General features: G+C 36.5%; 3 protein-coding genes across 4 annotated transcripts; all 3 read right to left on the reverse strand.

The window, feature by feature from the left end:
* Nucleotides 1-142: 142 nt before the first annotated feature.
* rgs13b (regulator of G protein signaling 13b) lies at nt 143-3,099 on the reverse strand. Of its 2 annotated transcripts, none has more exons than XM_082139919.1 (5): nt 2,907-3,099; nt 2,711-2,770; nt 2,536-2,597; nt 2,216-2,382; nt 143-1,048 (listed from the first exon to the last, which is right to left on the reverse strand). In XM_082139919.1, the coding sequence occupies exons 1-5, from the start codon at nt 2,981-2,983 to the stop codon at nt 860-862; spliced, it is 555 nt and encodes a 184-aa protein (XP_081996045.1). In that variant the 5' UTR covers nt 2,984-3,099; the 3' UTR covers nt 143-859. The 2 variants fall into 2 exon arrangements, with proteins under 2 accessions (XP_081996045.1, XP_081996044.1); XM_082139918.1 differs by having other exon boundaries at nt 2,536-2,600; nt 2,907-3,094.
* A 4,731-nt stretch (nt 3,100-7,830) lies between these two features.
* On the reverse strand, nt 7,831-12,569 carry LOC309476734 (regulator of G-protein signaling 21). Its single transcript, XM_082139917.1, has 5 exons — nt 12,401-12,569; nt 12,205-12,291; nt 11,761-11,813; nt 9,133-9,299; nt 7,831-8,759 (listed from the first exon to the last, which is right to left on the reverse strand). Exons 1-5 carry the CDS (start codon nt 12,475-12,477, stop codon nt 8,580-8,582), a joined length of 564 nt encoding a protein of 187 aa, XP_081996043.1. The 5' UTR covers nt 12,478-12,569; the 3' UTR covers nt 7,831-8,579.
* A 903-nt stretch (nt 12,570-13,472) lies between these two features.
* On the reverse strand, nt 13,473-16,350 carry LOC309476689 (uncharacterized protein). Its single transcript, XM_082139840.1, has 2 exons — nt 16,252-16,350; nt 13,473-15,890 (listed from the first exon to the last, which is right to left on the reverse strand). Exon 2 carries the CDS (start codon nt 15,879-15,881, stop codon nt 13,977-13,979), a length of 1,905 nt encoding a protein of 634 aa, XP_081995966.1. The 5' UTR covers nt 15,882-15,890; nt 16,252-16,350; the 3' UTR covers nt 13,473-13,976.
* Nucleotides 16,351-21,149: the final 4,799 nt, after the last annotated feature.

Genomic DNA, 21,149 nt, shown 5'->3' on the forward strand with positions numbered 1-21,149 from the left:
GATATTTAAGTGGAAACAAGACAAAATACTGAGTAAGAAAAATAGTTTTCAGTAATTCACAAAAGAAAAGCAAAGGAAACTGGGTGAACAATATGAAGATATCACTATGATGCAAACCAAAGACATAAAAGAAAATGGAGTGGAAAGTTCAACAGTGTCCAATCTTTATTTTATCGTCCTCATAAATGACAAAAGTCAACATCCAACCAGTGGCTGTGGCTAATAAATAGAAGTATATCTTCATTTAAATTAAACGTTATAACGTTACAAGTAATGCCTAGGGTTTTTGTGTGTGGCACACATGCTACAACTGTACTTGTTTTTTTGTTTTTTTTCATCTTGACCTCTCTAGTAGGTCATTTCTTTCTTTAATGTTATACATCTGTGTGGCAATAAGGCACTTATGTTGAAATAGGATAGTCCTATGTCAAGATCCTCTCAAAAAAGTGTCCAAACCACCTCAACCAATAGGCTGAGGTAGTTTTTTGTTACTAAAGTCATTGTAGGACATGGCAAAGCAGTTTATAAAGATCTTCTGGAAGTGCCAGGAAAAGACGATAGTGTTGTCCCCACACTGTAGCTTCGGAAACCACCGGAAGGGCTTGAAGGAGCTGCGTCCTTATCTACACAGGAAGCACCCTCAGTTGAGAAAGCACTCCTGGCATTTCAGTAACACGTCGGACTTGTGTTTCTTGTCATTTTGCCTTGATATCAACAGCATGTTCCCAACCATTGCTCCTTTTTGTCTCCTGCTAGTTTCAGAAGTTCCACACGGCGGGGGGCGCGAGCTTTGGGGTTCTGGTCCTACACACAAACCAGACCGTTCCAGTTTTAGCATTGGTGTGATATATCCACACAGTCATCCTCGAGCATCATCCGCAGCAAGTGACTCGAGGAGGGTCTTGTACATCTCAGATCGTAGAAATCTTGGGTAAGAGTCACGTTCCATCAGACCGAAAACGATCTTCTGAGCCTCGTCGAAACACTCTGCCGTCGGACTCCTCACATTTCTCTTGATTTCCTCCCGTGTGTGATAGTCGATGTTTATCTGTGATGCAAATGAGAGGCATTTACACTATCCCTACACTGGAAGCGACCAATTATGAGATGTACTGTCCAAATAATCAGAAATTACATTGGAAATATGCAAAATTAAGTCGTAATTGAATTGCGGAGAGCCTGGAGAATTGCGAGAGATAACATTTTAAATAAAATTATTTACAAACTGTATGCGTAATACATCGCAAAAGAGACAACAATGTACCACGATTAGTATAAAACAGTATTATTGTAAAACAGAATTAGTATGTGTAGGTAAGTGTAGGATCTTATTAATTTTACATTCAAGTGCTGTTCCTTATATTTGTTTTACATCTGCTCTGGCTCCTTTCCAGGTATCAAGATCCTCTGCTGGGGGCCTACAAATTAACTTATAATTGTTAACTTATTTTTTTATAATATAATATAATATTAATATTTTCGAATAATTATAGTAATATAATAAATAAAAAAGAATGATATATAAACACATACATCATTTTGATCCATTATATTATATGTTAATTAGTAAGTTTAATATTTTAATAGAATATTATTATTAAAATATTTTTAAAAATGTATAGTAAATGAGTATAATGAATAATTTATAATATTTGTAATAATAATATTCTAATAATTCTAATACATATTTTTATTTTATTATAATATTTATAATAATAATATTATAGTAATTTTATTTATTATACTATTTATTATAATTATTAAATGAAGTAAATTATGATTACAATAAATAATATAATTAATTATTTATAATAATTATATATATATATATATATATATATATGAGAGGGAGATTTTTATTTATTGTATTGTTACTGTATATACAAATAAATATGAATAAAAATACTTTTAATTATTAATTATTATTTTAAAATATGATATTATATTATATTGCTACTGTGTACATATGGTAAGATAGAGATGATTTAGTGTTATTTAAATATATTTAAATATAAATATAATATATCAAAATAATTCTTTTTTCAAACAGAAGGAGAAAATAAAGGTGTAGAGCAGCTCTGCAGCACATGGAAAACTATAATTCAACTGAAAGCATATCGTGACATTACAGGCGCTTCTAGTGTAGACATCCTCATTGGTTATATAGAGATTTACAAGCGTATAGAGACAGGGTGTTGTATGGTTCCTCCTTTACCTCTTTCGGAGATTCTGCTTCGACGAATTGCTCAAAGATTTTCCTCGCCTTCGAGCTCATCTTATGGGACGAAGTTATCTTCTTGTAGTCCTCACAGGTCAACCAGAATTCGATGTTTTCATCGCTGAATTCTGACTTCAGAAAGGTGCGGAATGTGGCCATGCCATCTGGAGGGAAGCAAATGCGGGTGTGCGTCAAAACACGAAACCAGCACCTCTTTAATTTACTAGTGTTTTAGTTTACTCTCGCCTCAGCAAGCCAATGCCAAAAATAGATATCAGTGCTTTGGAAAAAAAAAAAAAGAAAAAGAAAAGACTTACATTTGGAACCGAGAAGCCGTTCCAGAGACTGGGACCATTGTTGGGTGTCTTCTAAACTTAGCCTGCTGAGATCAGACGGGTTTGATTAGTTGACCATAACTGGATTAGGAGCAATAACTCTTGTTTGAACTATTTTGGACCTGGTGTCCTTATATGTGTGTCACTTTTTCCTTACCTCTCCGGAGCAGATGAACTGGTGAACATACACTTTAGTCGGCACATGAGGTTCTTTCCTCTATGGAGAGAAAGTCAGCTTTGTTGTCGGCATTTCATGATTCACACATCCAAAACCTACGCTAAAGCATCCTGGGACTCATAATAGATTCCCTTGTTCTGATAGTTGAGTAAAAATGCCTGAAGATCACACTTACAAGGTCTTGTTTCTCCTGAAGTCGTCTTTGTCCATATTGACGTCCGTTGGGAGAGGTTGTGGGATTAGGCCAGGCATGGTAGAGCGAGGGCTTATTGCCCAGAAATCCACAGCCGCACGGTCCTGCTAGTGATCATGCTGCACTTGGTGCTCTACAGGTTTCCCTTCTGCGTATCCGGCTCTGCTTTTTATGCCCTGCGACGGTTGCTAAGGGCTCGTTTCACCAACAGGGACTCGGCGAACCACAGCAAAGAGGAAGCCCCATCAAACCCTTCCCCTCCTCCCAGTCAGTTGCTCATGTGCGAAAAGCATAGCCTGCTTCTTCATATTTTTAGACATGGAAATATACACGTACCTGCTGAAATAGCTGATAAGCAAATTACAACTTTGCATGTTTTGGCTTTTTCAGTAATCTATGGACGTAACAGGGCCAAATTTTAATGGCGCACAAATGAAAATAAGAGTCAAATGAGATGGTTAGGCTGCTTCGTCTGTCTTTGTTTTGCTTTTTATTAGCATAGAAGGAGGAATCCTTCTCCAAACATAGATAATGAGTAACTAGCTTCACCTGCACTAAAAGACAAGAGTTTTACAGCCTGGAGAACTGAGGCTGAAGTTCTGCAAGATCTTTGGTTCTCTAGTTCTTTGGAAAACCATCTATGTTCTGGTGCTTTAAAGAACCCAGAAACAAACATGCTGATCTGAAGAACCTTATGATAGATCTTTTAGAAACTCCAAGGAAGCATATGGCAGAAACATTTATTGAAAAGAAAAGAGTTATTTGCTAAACCAACTTAACAAATCAGTGTAATATAACCCTTACATGCTAGCCTGGTTAAAACCAGACCATTCTCAGTAGTAACTGAGTTATGGTCTGGCAAAGCTTCATTAATAACTCATTTCCAAAGGGGCGTCTCCAACGGATGTCGCTCAAATGCCTCTGGGCACAATTGGATAGACCTAAAACCAGTCAGAGCGATCATCATCGAGTAAAGCCATATGCTGCGTCCCAATTCGCCTAAGTTACACTACGCCATAAAAGTATGTACTCTTTTTGTGAAGAAAAGGTATTTACTTTTGAATGTGTAGCAAAAAAGTAGGCAAGCTTTGGGACATACTACTTCGTCATCTTTATCGGACGGATCTGTCGCGTGCATCCTGTCACTTAAACTGTCCTGTCAATCATCTTGTCACAGTTAAAATCCTCTATTAAATCTAATTTCATTTCCTACCGTTTCGGAGAGAAATGTAGAGCACGTTCATCTGCCAGTGGGTCTTTCATGGAGACTGTCCTCATGTGTTTGCAATTTGAATATAATAATGCATTTAAAAGTTGCTGCGCTTCACCAACGGACGTCGCTCAAATGCCTCTGGGCGCAATTGGATAGACCTAAAACCAATCAGAGCGATCGTCATCGTGTAAAGCCCGCCTCAACGTTTCTGATTGGTGCCGCGATTTCGAGGGATTAGAAATGGGCTTGAATGAGCTCTTAGCCAGACTACTTGCAGAGCAAATCTAAATTTGCCGGAAGTTGTCTGGCTTTTCCCAGGCTACTTAAATGCATGAATGTTTCGCCAATCATTATTACATATTCAGGTCTTTAGCGACCCGGATCTATATCTAACACGGATGGATCTCTACCTGTCGCAATGATATAAAATTCTCCTGATATAAGAGTAACAATTACAGAAGAATAAAAATAAAGCATATTTTGGAACTTGGAAGGGTTCAGTTTTATACCATCATCACTGTCCTCGTCAGAGCTCGTTTCAGTACATTCAGCATCTGGCTCATATTGCGATCTAAAACATATTTTCAAAACTATAATTTTCAACATCTTCAAAATCAATGTTTTGATTGGTGACAGCTTCATCACCAGATCCACCATCAAGTGACAGTGACACTAATATTTGATTGCGTTCAGTACTTGCTCTGCAGTAAATCTATGAGCCATTTTAAGGTTTGCTGATAATACTTCCTATTCTTTTGTTTTCTGCCTGCGGTAACTATGAGTGAAACGTAATTTCGTACACATCATTGTGTATCAGACATTGTCACCTTAAGGAATAAAGTTGAATTGCACTTATTTATCAAATATTCAATTATTGTTGTGCAGAAAAATATACTTACACTGTTACACACCTCGGTTCGTTAGGGACCCTATACAATTTTTACAAAAAAAAACATAAAAAAACAAACCGTTTTTTGGTAAAAAGTCACCAACATGCAGGAACCTGCTGGAAAAAAATTATATAATATTATAAACCCCAGCAGACAAAAAGGTGTTTTTATGACAAGACAAGATTAGTTCAGGTTGCATGTATCATGTGGTGCAACTACAAAAAAAAAAAAAAAACCTTAATGATATTTATAAATAAAATAAAAAGTCTTATGAACAAAAAAATATATATTTTACATTTTGTTCCTATCAATATACATATACATATATATATATATATACATATATATATTGACCAAATTTGCAACACATCAAAGTCATTTGGTGCAACCAAAATGCTGGTAAAAAGCATATTTTATGATAGACTCTTGTCATGACTGTGTAAAGTCAGTATATATCTGAAATTTTGAGATAATTTGATCTTTTTTTGACAAGAAAAAATTAGATTAGGTTCTAAAATGTCTTGTGGTGCCACTCCAGAAAAATACGTCATGAAATGTATTAATAAATATTGATGATATAAAAAAAAAATTAAAAAAAATAACTAGATAAAAAAAGGTATAAAAACTTTTTGGGAAATAATGATTGTTGTTGTGGACACTTAGCCTACATGTATTCAACGTGTATGGAAACTCTATGCTTGATGATTACATCACATGACATTTTTAGTCATTAAATTGAAACTTTTCTTGAAGAAGTTTTCGAAAACCATATGAAACAAACTTGAATACAAAAAAAGTACATTCTAAAAAACTGGATTTTTAAAAGATTTCCTTTATCATGGTCACTCATAAATCATGAACCCTTTCAATGGACCATTTCTATGTTTTTTATGTGCATTAATCCAGTGACTTTGCTACGTTTTTTTCTCCATAAGTTTATTAAAAAATGGATCTAGGCAGTGAAGTGTTCACATTAGACTCCATGTGTCAATGACAGAGTGTGTAGACATCCTCAAAGTCACCTGACCAGTGCAATCGATCTCACTGCTCCACACATACTGTAACACTGTCAGTTTCTCCATTGTGCAATTGAGCAATTTTGTGCCTCTGGCAATATCATCGCCTGAGAACATTACTCATTTCCTTTTAGTTGCCTTGGCGACTGTTTTGGCGGCAGATATTGGTCAGATTAAGTGAGAGATTGGTCTGGGTGTCATTCTCAGGCTGAAACTGACTAATAATAACTAAAAATAACAGACACATATTGGTGAAACGGTTTGTTAATAATTGGTACATCCGCTGGATAATTTCAAGAGACGAGCTTTAATTTAACTGTGTCCTATGTAAAATCATTTCCTTATGTCAGTGTTACCACATGATTTCACATCAGTGTCATTTCTAAATGACAACATTTGTGTTGCGTTGAGATGAGAAGTGAATGTATGGGGCAAATTCAAATAATGTATGATTGAATTAGTTGTACACAGTATAAGCAGCAGCAAATAGTGTCCAGAACAATCAATTACTTATACTCTCTCAACTAAAAAAATAACTGTTAGTGTCATTTTTTACACTTTTACCTCTTTTTCATACTTACATTTTAAAAAATAATATATATATATATATATATATATATATATATATATATATGTCATAATTTTTTCAAGAAGTGAACTTACTTTTTAAGTACAAGCAAGCAATATCTCCTGCTTGTCAATCACTTTATTTTACGTTTTGTCATGTTTGTCATGTTAGGAGACGATCTTAAAATGTCAACCCTGTTACCTTTGTGATTTATATTTTATATTATTTGAATGTGTAATGTGCAGTGAATGTTTAGAAGTAAATAAAGACATTTTCAATATCTCAATTGTTTCTTTTAAACGGCAGTGAGATTAAATTGAAAACAAATTGAGCTTACTAAGCTGTTGCTTCTCAAATTTCAACTCACTTTACATATATATCAACTACATATATATATATATATATATATATATATATATATATATATTATCATGATGTTTTGAACTATACATCAACAGTTGTCGGATTTCTATTTTCATTTCTCCTCTGCTATTTTAAGAGAAACATCTGAGACTAAGTTGATAAATTTAACAGAACTCCATTAGTCTCATGTGCTTTGAAAGAGTTCTTCTGGTTCTGCTTTTATATTGTCATATTTGAATGTCCAAATAAAAAAAATTCCATGAAAAACCCTTCATAAAATCAAATGCATTCAGTGCATTCAGTAATACTTTTAGATTAAAAAGCGCCTTAATCCAATAAACATGGAATTTCCTTTAATATGACAAGGACAGTTATTTCTTAAAACAGTGCTGTCTTTGTTATAGAATTGCTTTCCCCAAGAAAGGACATACACTGAGTGTGATATATCATGCGTCACACGACCATTGACATTCACTGTTTTGGTGAAATTCGAGGTTAGTCAAACATAGTTATGCTTAGCAGCTCAGAATTGCCTTTTAAAGTCTTGAACCTCAGGATGAAAGTTTTTGTCACAGTAGGGTCAGGCGGTGACCCGGATTATTATTGTACTTTATGGCAGCGTCTCTCACACTTAAGGCTTGTCTCTGCATCAATTCGCTCGGGTCGGACATTTGACCAAAACACAATTCTTCACAGACTATGGGAAACCTCAGTTTTCTGTTCATAATTAGTCAGTGTCCACAGACCGTCTAAATATAGCTAATCTGCTATTTACTGTATGCCTGTGTGTTCTAACTATAAAGATGGCATGACATTCACTCATACTTTGGACAGATGAAGATATTGAATGCCTGGAAAAAATATATCAAAAAGTTTAATTGTAAGTTGGATCAAAACATTGTATCTCATGTAACATGAAAATGTTTACTACTAATTGTGTGCACTGAATAGTTGAGCTACAATTTACTATATAACTTTTTCTTAAAATTGAAAAATCCATATAACTTTAAGTTGTTTCTAGCCTGTTATGATTATAATTACCATTAAAACAGTAGAAATACGACAGTAACAGGGCTGAATCATAACCTAAAAGATCATACAGTTTATATGAATACGGTAAAGTGAATGTTTATGCTGTAACTGGTCCCATGTGGTCTCTCAAATATTATGAGGTCATAAAAGTTGTATAATTACTATAAAATAATGAGCAAAATGCTGTTTGAAATATTTTGAAAAGGAGACACCATGACAAATCTTGAGATGTCATAATACAAATTATCAACACGTTTGTCTGATATTGTCTTACAGAAATCTTCTTTCAAGATCAACTTTTATAGAAAAGGCACCCATTACACAGAACAGTCCATCTCTCAAATAACAGTGGAAATGTACCTTCATTCTAGATAATTTCCTGTAACAGTGACATTTAAAGATTTTCTCATTCATCTTATCACTCAAAACCAATGAAGTTGAGCATCTGCACATCACACACTTTCTGTTCTCCTCAGTCATTTCCTCTAAACCACGTGCATATGTCCTCTTTCTGTGCGGCTGCTCATTAAGAAACCTTTTTCCAGTGAATTAGCTGTCATCGGTACAGTTGGTCTACATTGGTTTCCTGGCTGTATTCCTCAGGTTCTGATAGGCCTCAGATTTAAGGAACCTTGGGCAAGAGTCTTTCTCCATCAGTCTGTATATATGCATCTCAGCTTCATCAAAACAAGTGAGGTCGGGCTTCACCAAAGATCTCTTGATCTTCTCACGAGTGTGATGGTCGATGTTGACCTGTGAAAATGTAACATTCAGATCTATGAAAGATAAATTGAAGTATGTTTCTATAACTAATTTAAATGGTGTTTGTTAAGCAAATCTACCAGATGCAAAAAATTCAGGTTTGTTTTTCTGTTGACCCATTATTAATGCATTTTAAAATTTGTGTCAATTAATTTGCAACATAAAATGTATTTTAGAAGAAATCTGGTGCCTTGCTCTCTTGGGTTTGAACCTACAACTTTTCAGTTACCATCCCAAATATTCAACTACCATTGCACCTTTTAATAAACTTTACTATGCTGCAATGGCATTTCAGTCGTAATGCATTGAACTGTTTGGAAAGGCTCTACTCTTTTTTAATGTTTTAATAAGTGCACATACTGACCTCTTTTTGAGCCATGGGATGGAGAAACTCTTTGTAAATATCTGCTGCCTTGTTAGAGAGTCTGCCAGATGAAGTCATTCGCTTATATTCCCTGCAGGCAAGCCAAAATTCAATGTTCTCCACACTAAACTCAGACTGGAGAAATGAACGAAAGGCAGCCAGGTATTCTGTTCGGAGAAGAATGTTAAAAAAAAGATATATATATTAGGGCTGTCAATCGATAACATTTTTTAATCGCGATTAATCGCATGATTGTCATGAGTTAACTCGCGATTAATCGCATTTAATCACACATTTTTTTATTTGTCCTAAATGTACCTTAAATTAATACTTTTCAAGTTTGTAATATTCTAATCAATGTGGGCATGGATAAATATAGATGCTTTATGCAAATGTATGTTTATTATTGAAACCATAGTCAATATAGAGCATAAGGACGAGACATGTTTCAAAGGTCATAGATGTTTTTCAAAGAACTTGTTCATGTCTATTAGACAAAAAAACAAACAACAACAAAAATGCCAGGTTACCATTACTTCTCTTTCTTTGCACTGAGCAATTTACTAACACAAACATGTTTAGATTTTTGCATGACAGTGCAGCTCTTCTGAAAATGCTAAATGTACATTTATTATTTATTATTACATTGTAGTTTGTCTCTCTCTGTGCCCATTTTGATGAAACTAAATTCTCAATAAAACTGTTTTCATTGGTATATTTTACTGTTTCTGTTGTCAAACAACGGAATGAATTTGAAATGGTGACTGAAACGCGACCCATTAAGACATAACCAGCTCTCCCTTCCAAGATGTTAAGTTAATCTGCACAAAAATTCTGATAATCGAGCCGTCGTCTGGTGAAATCAAATTCACATAAGATAAAGACAATATCTGTGCTCTGATTTCGGCTATACTTGTAAAATTAGAGAAGCAACATAATATCTGTGCTTAACTGAATTAAAGCGCTGCTCCTCCGCGCGAGACGCAGAGAGAGAGAGAGAGAGAGAGAGAGAGAGAGAGAGAGAGAGCGAGAGCGAGAGGTGCACCGCCGGTACCGGTAGATTCTCAGAAACTAAATAAGGTTTGGGCGCTTTGTTGAAGGGAAAAAATCGCTAAAGGGGTCTGCAATGTCGCTAAGTTGGCAACACTGTGTATCTCCATTTCTCCAACTAGAGGTTGGGCCACGGGTCAAACAGAAAATACGCGCTGCGTTAAAAAAATTAGTAAACTCTTAAACTCTATTAAAACATAAACTCTTAAAAATAAAGGTTCCAAAATGGGGTTTTCATTGTGATGCCATAGAAGAACCATTTTGGGTTTCCTTAAGAACCTTTCAGTCAACAGTTCTGTAAAGAACCATTTATTCTTAGAGTAAAGAACATTTTAATAATATAAGGGTTTGTTCACACTTGGCAGGTTCAGTTAAAATAAAACAAACTTTGGTGCGATTGCTCTGTTAGGGTGTTTACATTTGTATTTCGGTTCTCTTAGTTCTTTTGGTCCAGATCAAAAAAGAAAATGATACATTTAGTCCTGGTTCGCTTAACTTTCACCCTGTCATTTCTAACACCGAAACGAAAGATAAAAAAAAGATATATATACGCTTTTGTGATGTATATTTTGGGGTCAGTTTACATACAGTTTATTCAGGGGTCAGTTCGCATTCGCCTTCGGGGGGCCCCCTCAAGCGCGGGGCCCGGTGCCATTGCACCACCCTAAGGACGGCCCTGTGCTTGAGCATTGTCCTTTTTAGGGTCGTGATCTTGATCGTAGGATCTTGTGACATCACATCCTGTTTTTGGTTTGGTCCGTGTTGTGTTCACATTTCAGTTGAACTACACCAGAGTTCATTTGAAAGAGGACTGAGACCAATCTTTTCAGCAGTCTCAGTCCACTTGTTTGATGTGCACCAGGGTTCAGATGGCAGCGCTCACACTTATTCAAATGAACCGCACTAACAGAGCAATCGCAGTTCGTTTTAATCCAACCAAACCTGCCAAGTGTGAACATCTGAATAAGTGTGAACGCTGCTGTCCAAACCTTGGTGCGCACCAAACAAGCAGATCAAGAAAACTGAAAAGGTGGACCTAAGACATCTAAACTAACCAAAAACAGGAAGTGATGTCACAAGATGCCACCCTAAAAGGACAGAATGCTCAAGCATATGAGCCCATTACAGTTCGGTACAGGTGTCAGAACCGCTTCTCCTTGCAGCAGATCTTCGTCTATGTGCAACGTAGGAAGTCCTGGTGATGTTTTGACTCCTTTATGTTTTATAAGCTCTTCAGCTTTATAGGTTCTCAGCTGGTAAAAAATACCATCATATGTACGCACATACATCAAACGCATTTAGACGGGAACATGGCATTGTTTTGGATATTCTGTAAGTTCTGTCACAAAATATACGTCCTTAAATTCGTTGTTGTTGTTGTTGTTTTTGTATCTTTAGGTTCAGTTTTAAAATGACTGTGTGAAAACTATGCTCAGGACTTTTTTCTTTTTGGTCTGGACCAAAAGACCAGAAAGAAGTGTGAACACACCATAAAAAAACTTTTTTCCCTAAGAACCTTTAGTGTAATGCAAAAGTTCAATGGATAAAGAAAGTGTGTTGAAGAGTGGTTGAACTAACCTCTATTTTCTAGCAGATCAGCAAGCTTTGGCCCATGTGTCAAACGGTCCTGTCTTAAAAAGATGAAGAAGTTTAGTTCCTAAAATAAAATATTTATGCCATCCATAGTAATATAAAACACTTTTAAATACATTTGACAATTTTTTTTTATTTAAATGACCTGTGGTGCTTATTTGTTTTTATTTACCCACATTTTTCTAATTTTATTAAGACTACATGGACATTTGTACTGTTTTAACCAAAATTTCTGTAAATTAAATAAATAAAATTGTCACACCGAAAAACCATTTAAAATTTTCTATAAAGGCAACAACACTTTCTCCTATAGTATACATTCATATACTGTTTGACCTAAAAATATACTACTTATGCATCAAGTACCCATAAACTGATGATTTCAGATTGAATTGATCTATACACGTAGGCATATAACAATAAACTTACTGATAATGAGAGATTTCAGTATTTTTCTGAACCAAAACACATTTGATATTGTTTTTCTGCTTTTTTCTGCTCAACAGGACGTCCAGTCTATGAAAAAAAAAAAAAAAAAAAAAGCACTTTTGTATCCATCAAGCATATCAGTCGATTTAAGAAGTTTACATGTAGGCTATGCAGAGAGACAAGCAAAATTGTTTACGTCATTGGTTGTTTCTTATTCCGAATAAGATCCTTGAACTCGTAGATCCGAATCTTCGAGAAAAGCTGTTTGGGCATCGTGAGGTGGCGGGAAGTATTTATTCAGAATGATCTGTGTTTCATGTTTTTGACAGACTTTTCCCAATCTATATACGGTCGCCAGGCAGACAGAGTGGGATGTTTTCATTCCTGGACATGTTCACACAAATCTCTGGATGCCATTAACACTACGAATCTTCCGCCGGTTATCCATGACTCATAAATATCACAATATTAGGTCTGTTTTCATGTTTACTCTTGAATTGGAAACGCATTATGATCATTTTCTTGTTTCTATGACAGCACGACATTTGAAGATTATGTTGCCCTATAAAAATAAATATGATAAGGACGAACTCGGGTCGCCCACAGCGCAACAGTTGAGAAGCTGTTGTCTGTCTTCTGACTAAAAGTTGACGTGTAAAATATCTTGTAGTTAATGTAGGAGAGTCATTTGTTCGTTCTAAGGTTTCAAACATGTGAACCGGGTCACATCCTGCTAATGTTGTAATAAAATTCTTCATGGGTTTGCGATTCATTGGTGTACACCTAACAATCACTTTCTTTGAGTTTCATAATCACATCAAACGTCAACGTTGGGCTCATTGAGGCGATAGTATCGTTGGTCATGTGGGAGTGGTAAGAATGTGATGACAGTGCTTGGAACATGATTGCTTGGTAAGCTAAACTAACTATGCTACAGTAGCTACAAAATGCACACTTCACTTTAAGTCACGCTTTCCCCCAGAACCTTAAACAAACAAATAAATAATAAAAAATGGCCTGTAAGGTTTATAGTGTGCATATTTGCAAATCATTTGCAGTGTGATGTCTATCCTCATCTAAAACAATTAAAACTTGAAATAAAAAATAAAAAACGAACTAATTAAAAATAACTAATTTATTTGTTTAAGGAAAGGCTGTTATATTATTGTTGTTTGGCTGCTATATGTTAGCATAAGACTATTTTGCCCTATAACTTCTGCTCTGTATTGTTTAACCACCAGGTGGCATACATGGCAAAGAAAACACTCTCAAGGCACAGAAACATTTTATTTGGTCTTACAGATAACATGTTCCAAACACCTACCAAGGGTGTGTCCATATCAGTTTTGTGAATGTAAAGCATTGAAATGAAAAGATTGCAGAAAGGAAAACTTAAAAAGAAACAATTGATTCATTGTAAATGGCTGCAATATACATGAATGCTTACACAAATGATTACACATTTATGGTCATGCTTAGCTTTTAGTATGTCATAAAATCAAGTCTCATTATATATCGGTGTACACATACATAATTCTGAGACCATATTGAAAAGAAAACCATGAGATAAATTTTCATTGACACCTGGAACCAAGAAATTCATTCAGCTTTTCACATCAAATGTTGTGCTGAACATCATTTGTAATGAAACTTGTATAAAATTAAAAAAATGCAAGATAGAAGCTTGATAGACTTTTGTATTCCTCATAAATATGTGTAGAGTGGAATTAGTATGCATAATAATGTGAAATTACAACTTAACTTTAAGCTTCCTATAGAGTTTGACTTCTTCTAGTCATTATTCTCTGATTGTCTCCCATAGTGACTTTCTTTAACATCCACATCACCTTATGAAGCCGATACAATGCATACCAGGTGGCCACAATCAGTACTACACCTGTGACCAAGTGAACAATGTACAAAGCCGTCATGAAGCCACTAAATGGACCGGTCGACGGGACAGACCACAGGTACACCCAACCACCGTAATGATTGTTGTGAACAATTTCAGGTCCGTTATCCAAAACAATTTTTTCGTAGAACGCCAGATCATTGTTGTAGTCGTTGCCTTGTTTTATGTAAATATGATCAGAAGTAGGAGAAAAGCGAGAGGCTGTTGTTGCAAAAGTGCTTGTAATTGAAGGTGCAGTTGAAGTCGCTGTAGTTCTTGCATTTGTGCTTGAAGCCGTAGACGATTGTGGGGTTGACGTTGCAGGAACCTGTGTGGAAATGATGCTTGTAGTCATAATCATTGTCTGGGAAACAACCTGACCACATTTGAGCTCTGCATGGGTCAATGTTTGCAGCGAATGGTTTTGTAAGTGGTACGGTTCATAGCATGCTACTCCTTTGTCCGAGTCATTGACTAGCCTTGGGTTGTCGCGAATCCATTCTGCAATACCCATAATGCTACAATCACACTTCCATGAGTTGCCGCTAAGAGAGAGAACATTCAGCGCCCTTGTGTGTGTGAAAACATCTCCGGGGAGATACTTTAGATGGTTACGGCTCAGGTCCAGTTTTTCTAGTCTTGGGGTATTGCTAAAGATTGTTGCTGGGAGAGACTCAAGCTTGTTATCATTAAGCATTAGAATTTCAAGACTAGTCAAATTCGAGAAGAGGTCCGGCTCTAGCACCCGAAGGTCGTTGTATTTCAGGGACAGTTTATTCAGGTTGGGCAGACAACAGAAGAGGTCTTTTGGTAGGAAGTTCAACTTGTCGTTCAAGTGTAAATTGAGAAACCGTAGGTTTGTCATGTTAGCAAAAAGGTTCCAAGGGACAGTGACAAGACTAGTATCGTAAAGGTACAATTCTTGGAGCCTCGGCATGTAGCCCATCAGCTGGTCAGGTAGGGAGATCAAGGGGTTCTTGAAGAGGGTGAGCATGGTCAGGTTGGGTAAGAAGTAGAAACTCTCTGCTGGAATATACTGGAGTTGGTTGCCCGACATTGAAAGGTTGAGCAGGGATGGCAAGTGCCAGAAAAGACGTGGAGGAATCTCTCGGATCTGGTTCTTATGAAGCGATAAAAAACACAGCTTGCTTAGATGGTCAAAGGAACCACTTTCCAGAGTCTCCAACCGGTTGGACGAGAGTACCAGAGATTCGAGTTGACGTAGGTTGTGAAAAAGCGTCTTTGGGAGGTTCCTTAGTTGGTTACCAGCTAAGTTTAGGTAAATCAGCTCAGTCAAGTTCTGGAAGACGTCGGCATCCAGCTGGGAGATTCGGTTCTTGCTCAAATCCAGCTCTTTTAGGTTGACCAACCCCTCGAAGAGTTTTGAACTAATGGAAACTATTTGGTTACCATCTAGCTGCAGTTGCTCCAAGTTGCTCTGCTCACTAAACACCTTGGGTGGGAAGACCGAGAGTGGGTTTGATGACAGTTTGATAGACCGAAACTGTGGAGCACCATAGAAGGCTTCTGGTTGAATTGTGTCAATAGCGCTATGCGTGATCATTAATCGTAGCAGAAGAGAGAACGACTGAAAACTTCGGTCTTTGAGGACCTTTATGTTTGTGTTTTGTAGCAAGAGTAGAAAGGTTGTTTTCGGGTCGAGAGGGGGGATGTCGCTGATGTCTCCAATGCATTTTGCGGCACCCCTATTATTACAAGCGCACCCACTGGGACAGTGAGCGCTGAGGGTGAGCTGAGGCAGAAGTAGAATAAACGTGAACCACATACTCTCAAACTAGGGAACAAATATAGGTACATGTTAGTATAAGAATCACATATTTGCAAAGCACGTATCTTCATTAAACAGTTGACCAATAATTATTTTACGGAAAAATAAACTGCAGCATATATAGGCTACTTCACTTGTGATTAAAAAGGTTATTCTGATATTCCCCTCCAAAAGACCGACCATGCTTTAAAGGTATAGTTCACCCAAAAATTGAAATCTTATCCATACAATGGAAGTCAATGGGGTCCAAAACAACTTTGGAACTAAAGAAAGAAATTCATACAGGTTTGGAATGACAGGACATAATATTTTGGGTGAACTATTCTTTATGTTACCAAAACAAATTAATTAGCAATGTTGAACTTACCTCTCGCAAGTATTGAAGACTGTCTGAATGAAATGGATGCGTTCATGCTTTTAATAACCATAATTTTGAAACAGCTCTTCCCTTTCTACACATATCTTGCTCTGCAGTGCAGCCCACATGGAAGACTGCATCCGTCCTGATAAGTTTATTTTTATTTTTATTTTTTTTATCAGATTTGCCAGTTGAATGCTAGTAAAATAGTTTTAGAACTCATATTAATGTGCATCGTTTCATGTGCATTTGTAGAGGACTTTGTCTTCCAATGTATATGTTTGTTTTTTGTTTTGTTTTTTAAAGAAATCTTTAATAATGCAATTTGGGACAATAGGAGGTGTCCCTATTGAAAATTAAAACAGTGCCTTTTACTTTTTTCTTCTTTTTTTTGTGTGTGAAAAGAAAGTATCCAAAAATAAAATAAAATAAAAAGATAAACATTTAACCTAATTCTTGTTTGGCAATTTTCAAGTTAGTTTAATTTTGAATTTCCTTAAAGAGTGTTTCTAATTCAATTATTTATGGACATTATTTTATGCCAGTAATCCTCTCTCTTCATATGTTCATATGTTTATGGTAAGGGAAAATATGCGTCACATTTGGAACGTTCAACACAGTCTCAACACTAGAGGGAGGCAAGAGCTCATATCATTCAAAGCTGAGGACAATCAGTTCTACATTTATTTAGAAATTATTCCAGTACAAATATTCACTCATGCATTTAATTATGAGCTCAAGATCACTAAAGAATGAGATGAAAGAGTAACATCAATCAGTTTCACTTGATTTTTTTATTGATATTGCATTTAAATAAAATACATTTTTGTTTTAAGAGTACAGTCATGAGTACATTATTAAATGACTATCATAATTATCATGACACATTATGAATACATATATAATTTCATATCTAAAAATGTTCTAGTTGTTTGATACATCTTTAAGGCATTCGATTATTTTGCAGATTTTCTTGCTCCTGGCTCTTCACTTTAAGATCCTCAAACACAGTATTTCCAGAAACAGGCTTAAAAATAAAATAGAAAAATTAAGCATTTGTATTTATGCATTTGACAGACACTTTTATTGAAGCTATCATTTTTTTGTGTTTATAAAAAAAGTAAAGCTCACCATCATCTCTTTTGCTGGTCATAGATCTCTCTTTTTCTATTGCATTTGACACCAATTTTCTTTCTAGATTTAGCTCCTCTTGAAGGACTGCAAGCTGAAACGAGGATTTCTGACAATTAGCTTTCATAATATTTTTTCTTATTCATAAATTTGCCGTGCTCGGTAAATTACTTACAAATTGTAGTCCATTACTGAATACAAATTACATGTTGAAAATTGTATTTAGGAACGTAATCTATTACATTACACATTTTAGGTAATATAATCAAACTACTTTTAGATTACTTTTCTGTTCAGCAGAACAACAAAATCAATACAGGTTTGGAACAACATAAAGGGGGCCGCACACCGGACGCGCAGCTCAGCGCCGCGCCGCGCCACGTCTAGGACAACTCTCACCTGAAAATCCGATAACATCAGCAATTTTCTGATTTCTGTAAATAAATATAAAACTAAATGTATATTGCAGCACAGGGTGAAGTCCTTATATACATTAACCACGATTTGAGACACATACATGTAAATTTAATATAAAACTATGTAAATGGCGCTCTGTGGTGCGGCAGGTTTTTGAACACGGTCCTGAGTCGCTGCGGACAGACGCCGAAAGGCGCCGCCGGTGTGTGTACTCTCATAGAGAATAATGTGTTCGAATTTAAAAGACGTGGCGCTGCGCCGACCCCCTTCAGGGTGAGTAAATGATGACAGAATTTTCATTTTTGGGTGATCTATCCCTTTAAAATACACTTTTTTTCCATTAACTGCCCATAAGCAAAATTAAACATACCTCCTGCAGCTCTGTGATTTTTCTGGACAGCCCGAGCCCTGTTATTCATCAAGAACATGTAAGTAAGTGCCGGTTTTTATATTATAAGATGCTTAAAATTAATTTAAAATTTGTCTAGATGTTCAGATAATCCTGTTAATTTACCTAGTGCATCGTTTTCTTGGACAGGCATGATGTTTTTCCGTAGTAGAAATGCCAAAATCTGATTCTGAATGTCAGAATCGTCCTTTGAATGGAAAACCTGGTTTTCTGTAAAATTGGAAATATGCAGTTTAGCTTACAATCAGCCAACCAAGAACTTCATTTCAATCTGTCATAGTTTAAAATAGTAATAAAAATGTACTCACCTGGACTTGCGAGGCTTCTTGTGTGAACGTTGAGAGCACCAATCAGAAGTAGAAAAGCAAGACGTGGAAGAAGGCATCCTGAGGGTTTTCTGTCCATGGCACTGAGTAAAAGCTGGTGTGTATTTGCTCCTGTACCTGACCAAACGCTCGACTGCTGGAGGCTCATCAGATGGGATACTTTTAATCAGGCGTGAAGACGTGAGAATGTGTCATCTCTGTAAATCAAAGGTGGAAGGGCGTACGGTGTGTCAGAGGGCGATATCTAAAGAGGGTCCGTGACAGCTGGGACTGATGTTCTGATGTGGTCTCAGGGCCAACGACTAGCAATCAATCAGAGGCGGTGTGAGGACAAGAGTAAATCACCAGCACTACTGGGTATCATTCATCTGTGGATGGTAAAAGGTTCTTGGCATTCTTCTTTTAATTTTACTTAAAGTAAGTGTGAGTCAGTGACTAGAATAACAAAAACAGTGTAATGATGGACACAGTATAATATATATGATATAACGCATCTTTCTTCAAATTTGGTGGCTTTTCCAATATGATATATGAATATGAAGACTTAAAACATTGACATCCATGAACATCCATTTCATAATTAAAAGGCCTATTGTGTAAAGAAATAAATAATAATCTGGGTAAGATATTTAGGCTTTTAACAATTTCCATAACATCAATGACATAACAGTAATTTAAAAGTAATTATAATATTTCTTAAAATTAATCATAAATAATATTTCATCAATTAATATACTCTCTGAGTTACTCTATATTTACCATGAAAATATTTTTTTTAATATTTTTTTCAAGAAAAACATGAAAGATAACTTTTTCATGATATATTCTGTATTAGTGCTGTCGATTAATCGATTTTAACATAAAAGTTTGTTTATATAATATAATGTGTGTCTGTGTGTAATGTATATATATTATTATATTTATATATTATATGTGTGCGTGTGTGTGTATATATATTATTATATTTATATATTATATGTGTGTGTGTGTGTGTGTGTGTGTGTGTGTGTGTGTGTGTGTGTGTGTGTGTGTGTGTGTGTGTGTGTGTGTGTGTGTGTGTGTGTGCACAACCATGTGGATATATATCTTTTTTATATATATATACATACGGTTATTGCCAAAAGTATTGGGACACCCCTCAAACTCATTGAATTCAGGTGTTCCAATGACTAATTCCATGGCCACAGTTGTATAAAAGAAAGCACCTAGGCATGAAGACTGCTTCTACTAACATCTGTGAAAGAATGGGTCGCTCTCAGGAGCTCTCAGTGAATTCAAGCGTGGTACCGTGATCAGTTGCAATAAGTCTATTCGTAAAATTTCCTCACTACTAAATATTCCACGGACAACTGTTAGTGGTATTATGAGAACAACAGCAACTCAGCCACGGAGAGGTAGGCCACGTAAAATCACAGAGCGGGGTCAGCACATGCTGAGGCTCACAGTGTGCAGAAGTCGCCAACTTTCTGCAGAGTCAATAGCTACAGACCTCCAAACTTCATGTGGCCTTCAGATTAGCTCAAGAACAGTGCGTAGAGCTTCATGGAATGGGTTTCCATGGCCGAGCATCTGCATCCAAGCCTTACATCACCAAGTGCAATGCAAAGCGTGGGATGTAGTGGTGTAAAGCAGCCGCCACTGGACTCTAGAGCAGTGGAGAGGTGTTCTCTGGAGTGACTATTCACGCTTCTCTGTCTGGCAATCCGATGGACGAGTCTGGGCTTGGCGGATGCCAGGAGAACGGGACTTGCCTGACTGTATTGTGCCAAGTGTAAAGTTTGGTGGAGGGGGGGGTTATGGTGTGGGGTTGTTGGGCTTGGCCCCTTAGTTCCAGTGAAAGGAACTCTTAATGCTTCAGCATACCAAGACATTTTGGACAATTTCATGCAACCAACTTTGTGGGAACAGTTTGGGGATGGCCCCGTCCTGTTCCAACATGACTGCACACCAGTGCACAGAGCAAAGTCCATAAAGACATGGATGAGTTTGGTGTGGAGGAACTAGACCTGCACAGAGTCCTGACCTCAACCCGATAGAACACCTTTTAGAGTGGAGAAGAATAGTAAACAATTCCCCAAAAACACACTACCAATACTTGTGGAAAGCCTTCCCAGAAGTGTTGAAGATGTTATAGCTGCAAAGGGTGGACCAACTCCATATTAAGCCCTATTAATTAAGAATGGGATGTCATTTAAGTTCATGTGCATGTAAAGGCAGACGTCCCAAAAATTGTCTACATGTTCAGATAATCCTGTTAATTTACCTAGTTCATCGTTTTCTTGGACAGGCATGATGTTTTTCAAGTGTGTGTGTGCGTGTGTGTTTTGATATAAAATGTTGGTCTGTATTACTCATACAACAAGATTTTTATAGTTGAAACACCTTGAAATGCGAAATATGCCGTTATTAAACCTAAATGAATATAGATAGCTTTTAAAAAAAAAAACAAATTCATATACGTTAGTTCTGCCATGAGAACTGAAAGAACTCGAGGACTGCGCAAGTTCAGTGGGTGTGTTCGCGTTTGTTTGCTCGCGTACGCGCGCGCTTCCCTGCGTGTCAGAATGTAAGCGCGTGCTTGCGTGGCATGTCCCGCCCTGCTATCCGTAGCAAACACAACACAA

The sequence above is a fragment of the Leuciscus leuciscus genome (genome assembly GCF_965113295.1).
Source record: "Leuciscus leuciscus genome assembly, chromosome: 15".
In the NCBI taxonomy this organism is placed as follows: Eukaryota; Metazoa; Chordata; class Actinopteri; order Cypriniformes; family Leuciscidae; genus Leuciscus; species Leuciscus leuciscus.

Excerpts from the sequence above, each read along its gene's own strand:
- rgs13b (XM_082139918.1), bottom strand. The coding sequence starts at position 2,983 with ATGCCTGGCCTAATCCCACAACCTCTCCCAACGGACGTCAATATGGAC. Across the intron at positions 2,771-2,906 it reads TTCAGGAGAAACAAGACCTT|AGGAAAGAACCTCATGTGCC; the intron begins GTAAGTGTGATC and ends TTCTCTCCATAG. Across the intron at positions 2,383-2,535 it reads ACGGCTTCTCGGTTCCAAAT|ATGGCATGGCCACATTCCGC; the intron begins GTAAGTCTTTTC and ends GCTTCCCTCCAG.
- LOC309476689 (XM_082139840.1), bottom strand. The coding sequence starts at position 15,881 with ATGTGGTTCACGTTTATTCTACTTCTGCCTCAGCTCACCCTCAGCGCT.
- LOC309476734 (XM_082139917.1), bottom strand. The coding sequence starts at position 12,477 with ATGCCCAAACAGCTTTTCTCGAAGATTCGGATCTACGAGTTCAAGGAT. Across the intron at positions 12,292-12,400 it reads AATAAGAAACAACCAATGAC|ACTGGACGTCCTGTTGAGCA; the intron begins GTAAACAATTTT and ends TTTTTTTCATAG. Across the intron at positions 11,814-12,204 it reads ACTGAAATCTCTCATTATCA|ACAGGACCGTTTGACACATG; the intron begins GTAAGTTTATTG and ends CATCTTTTTAAG.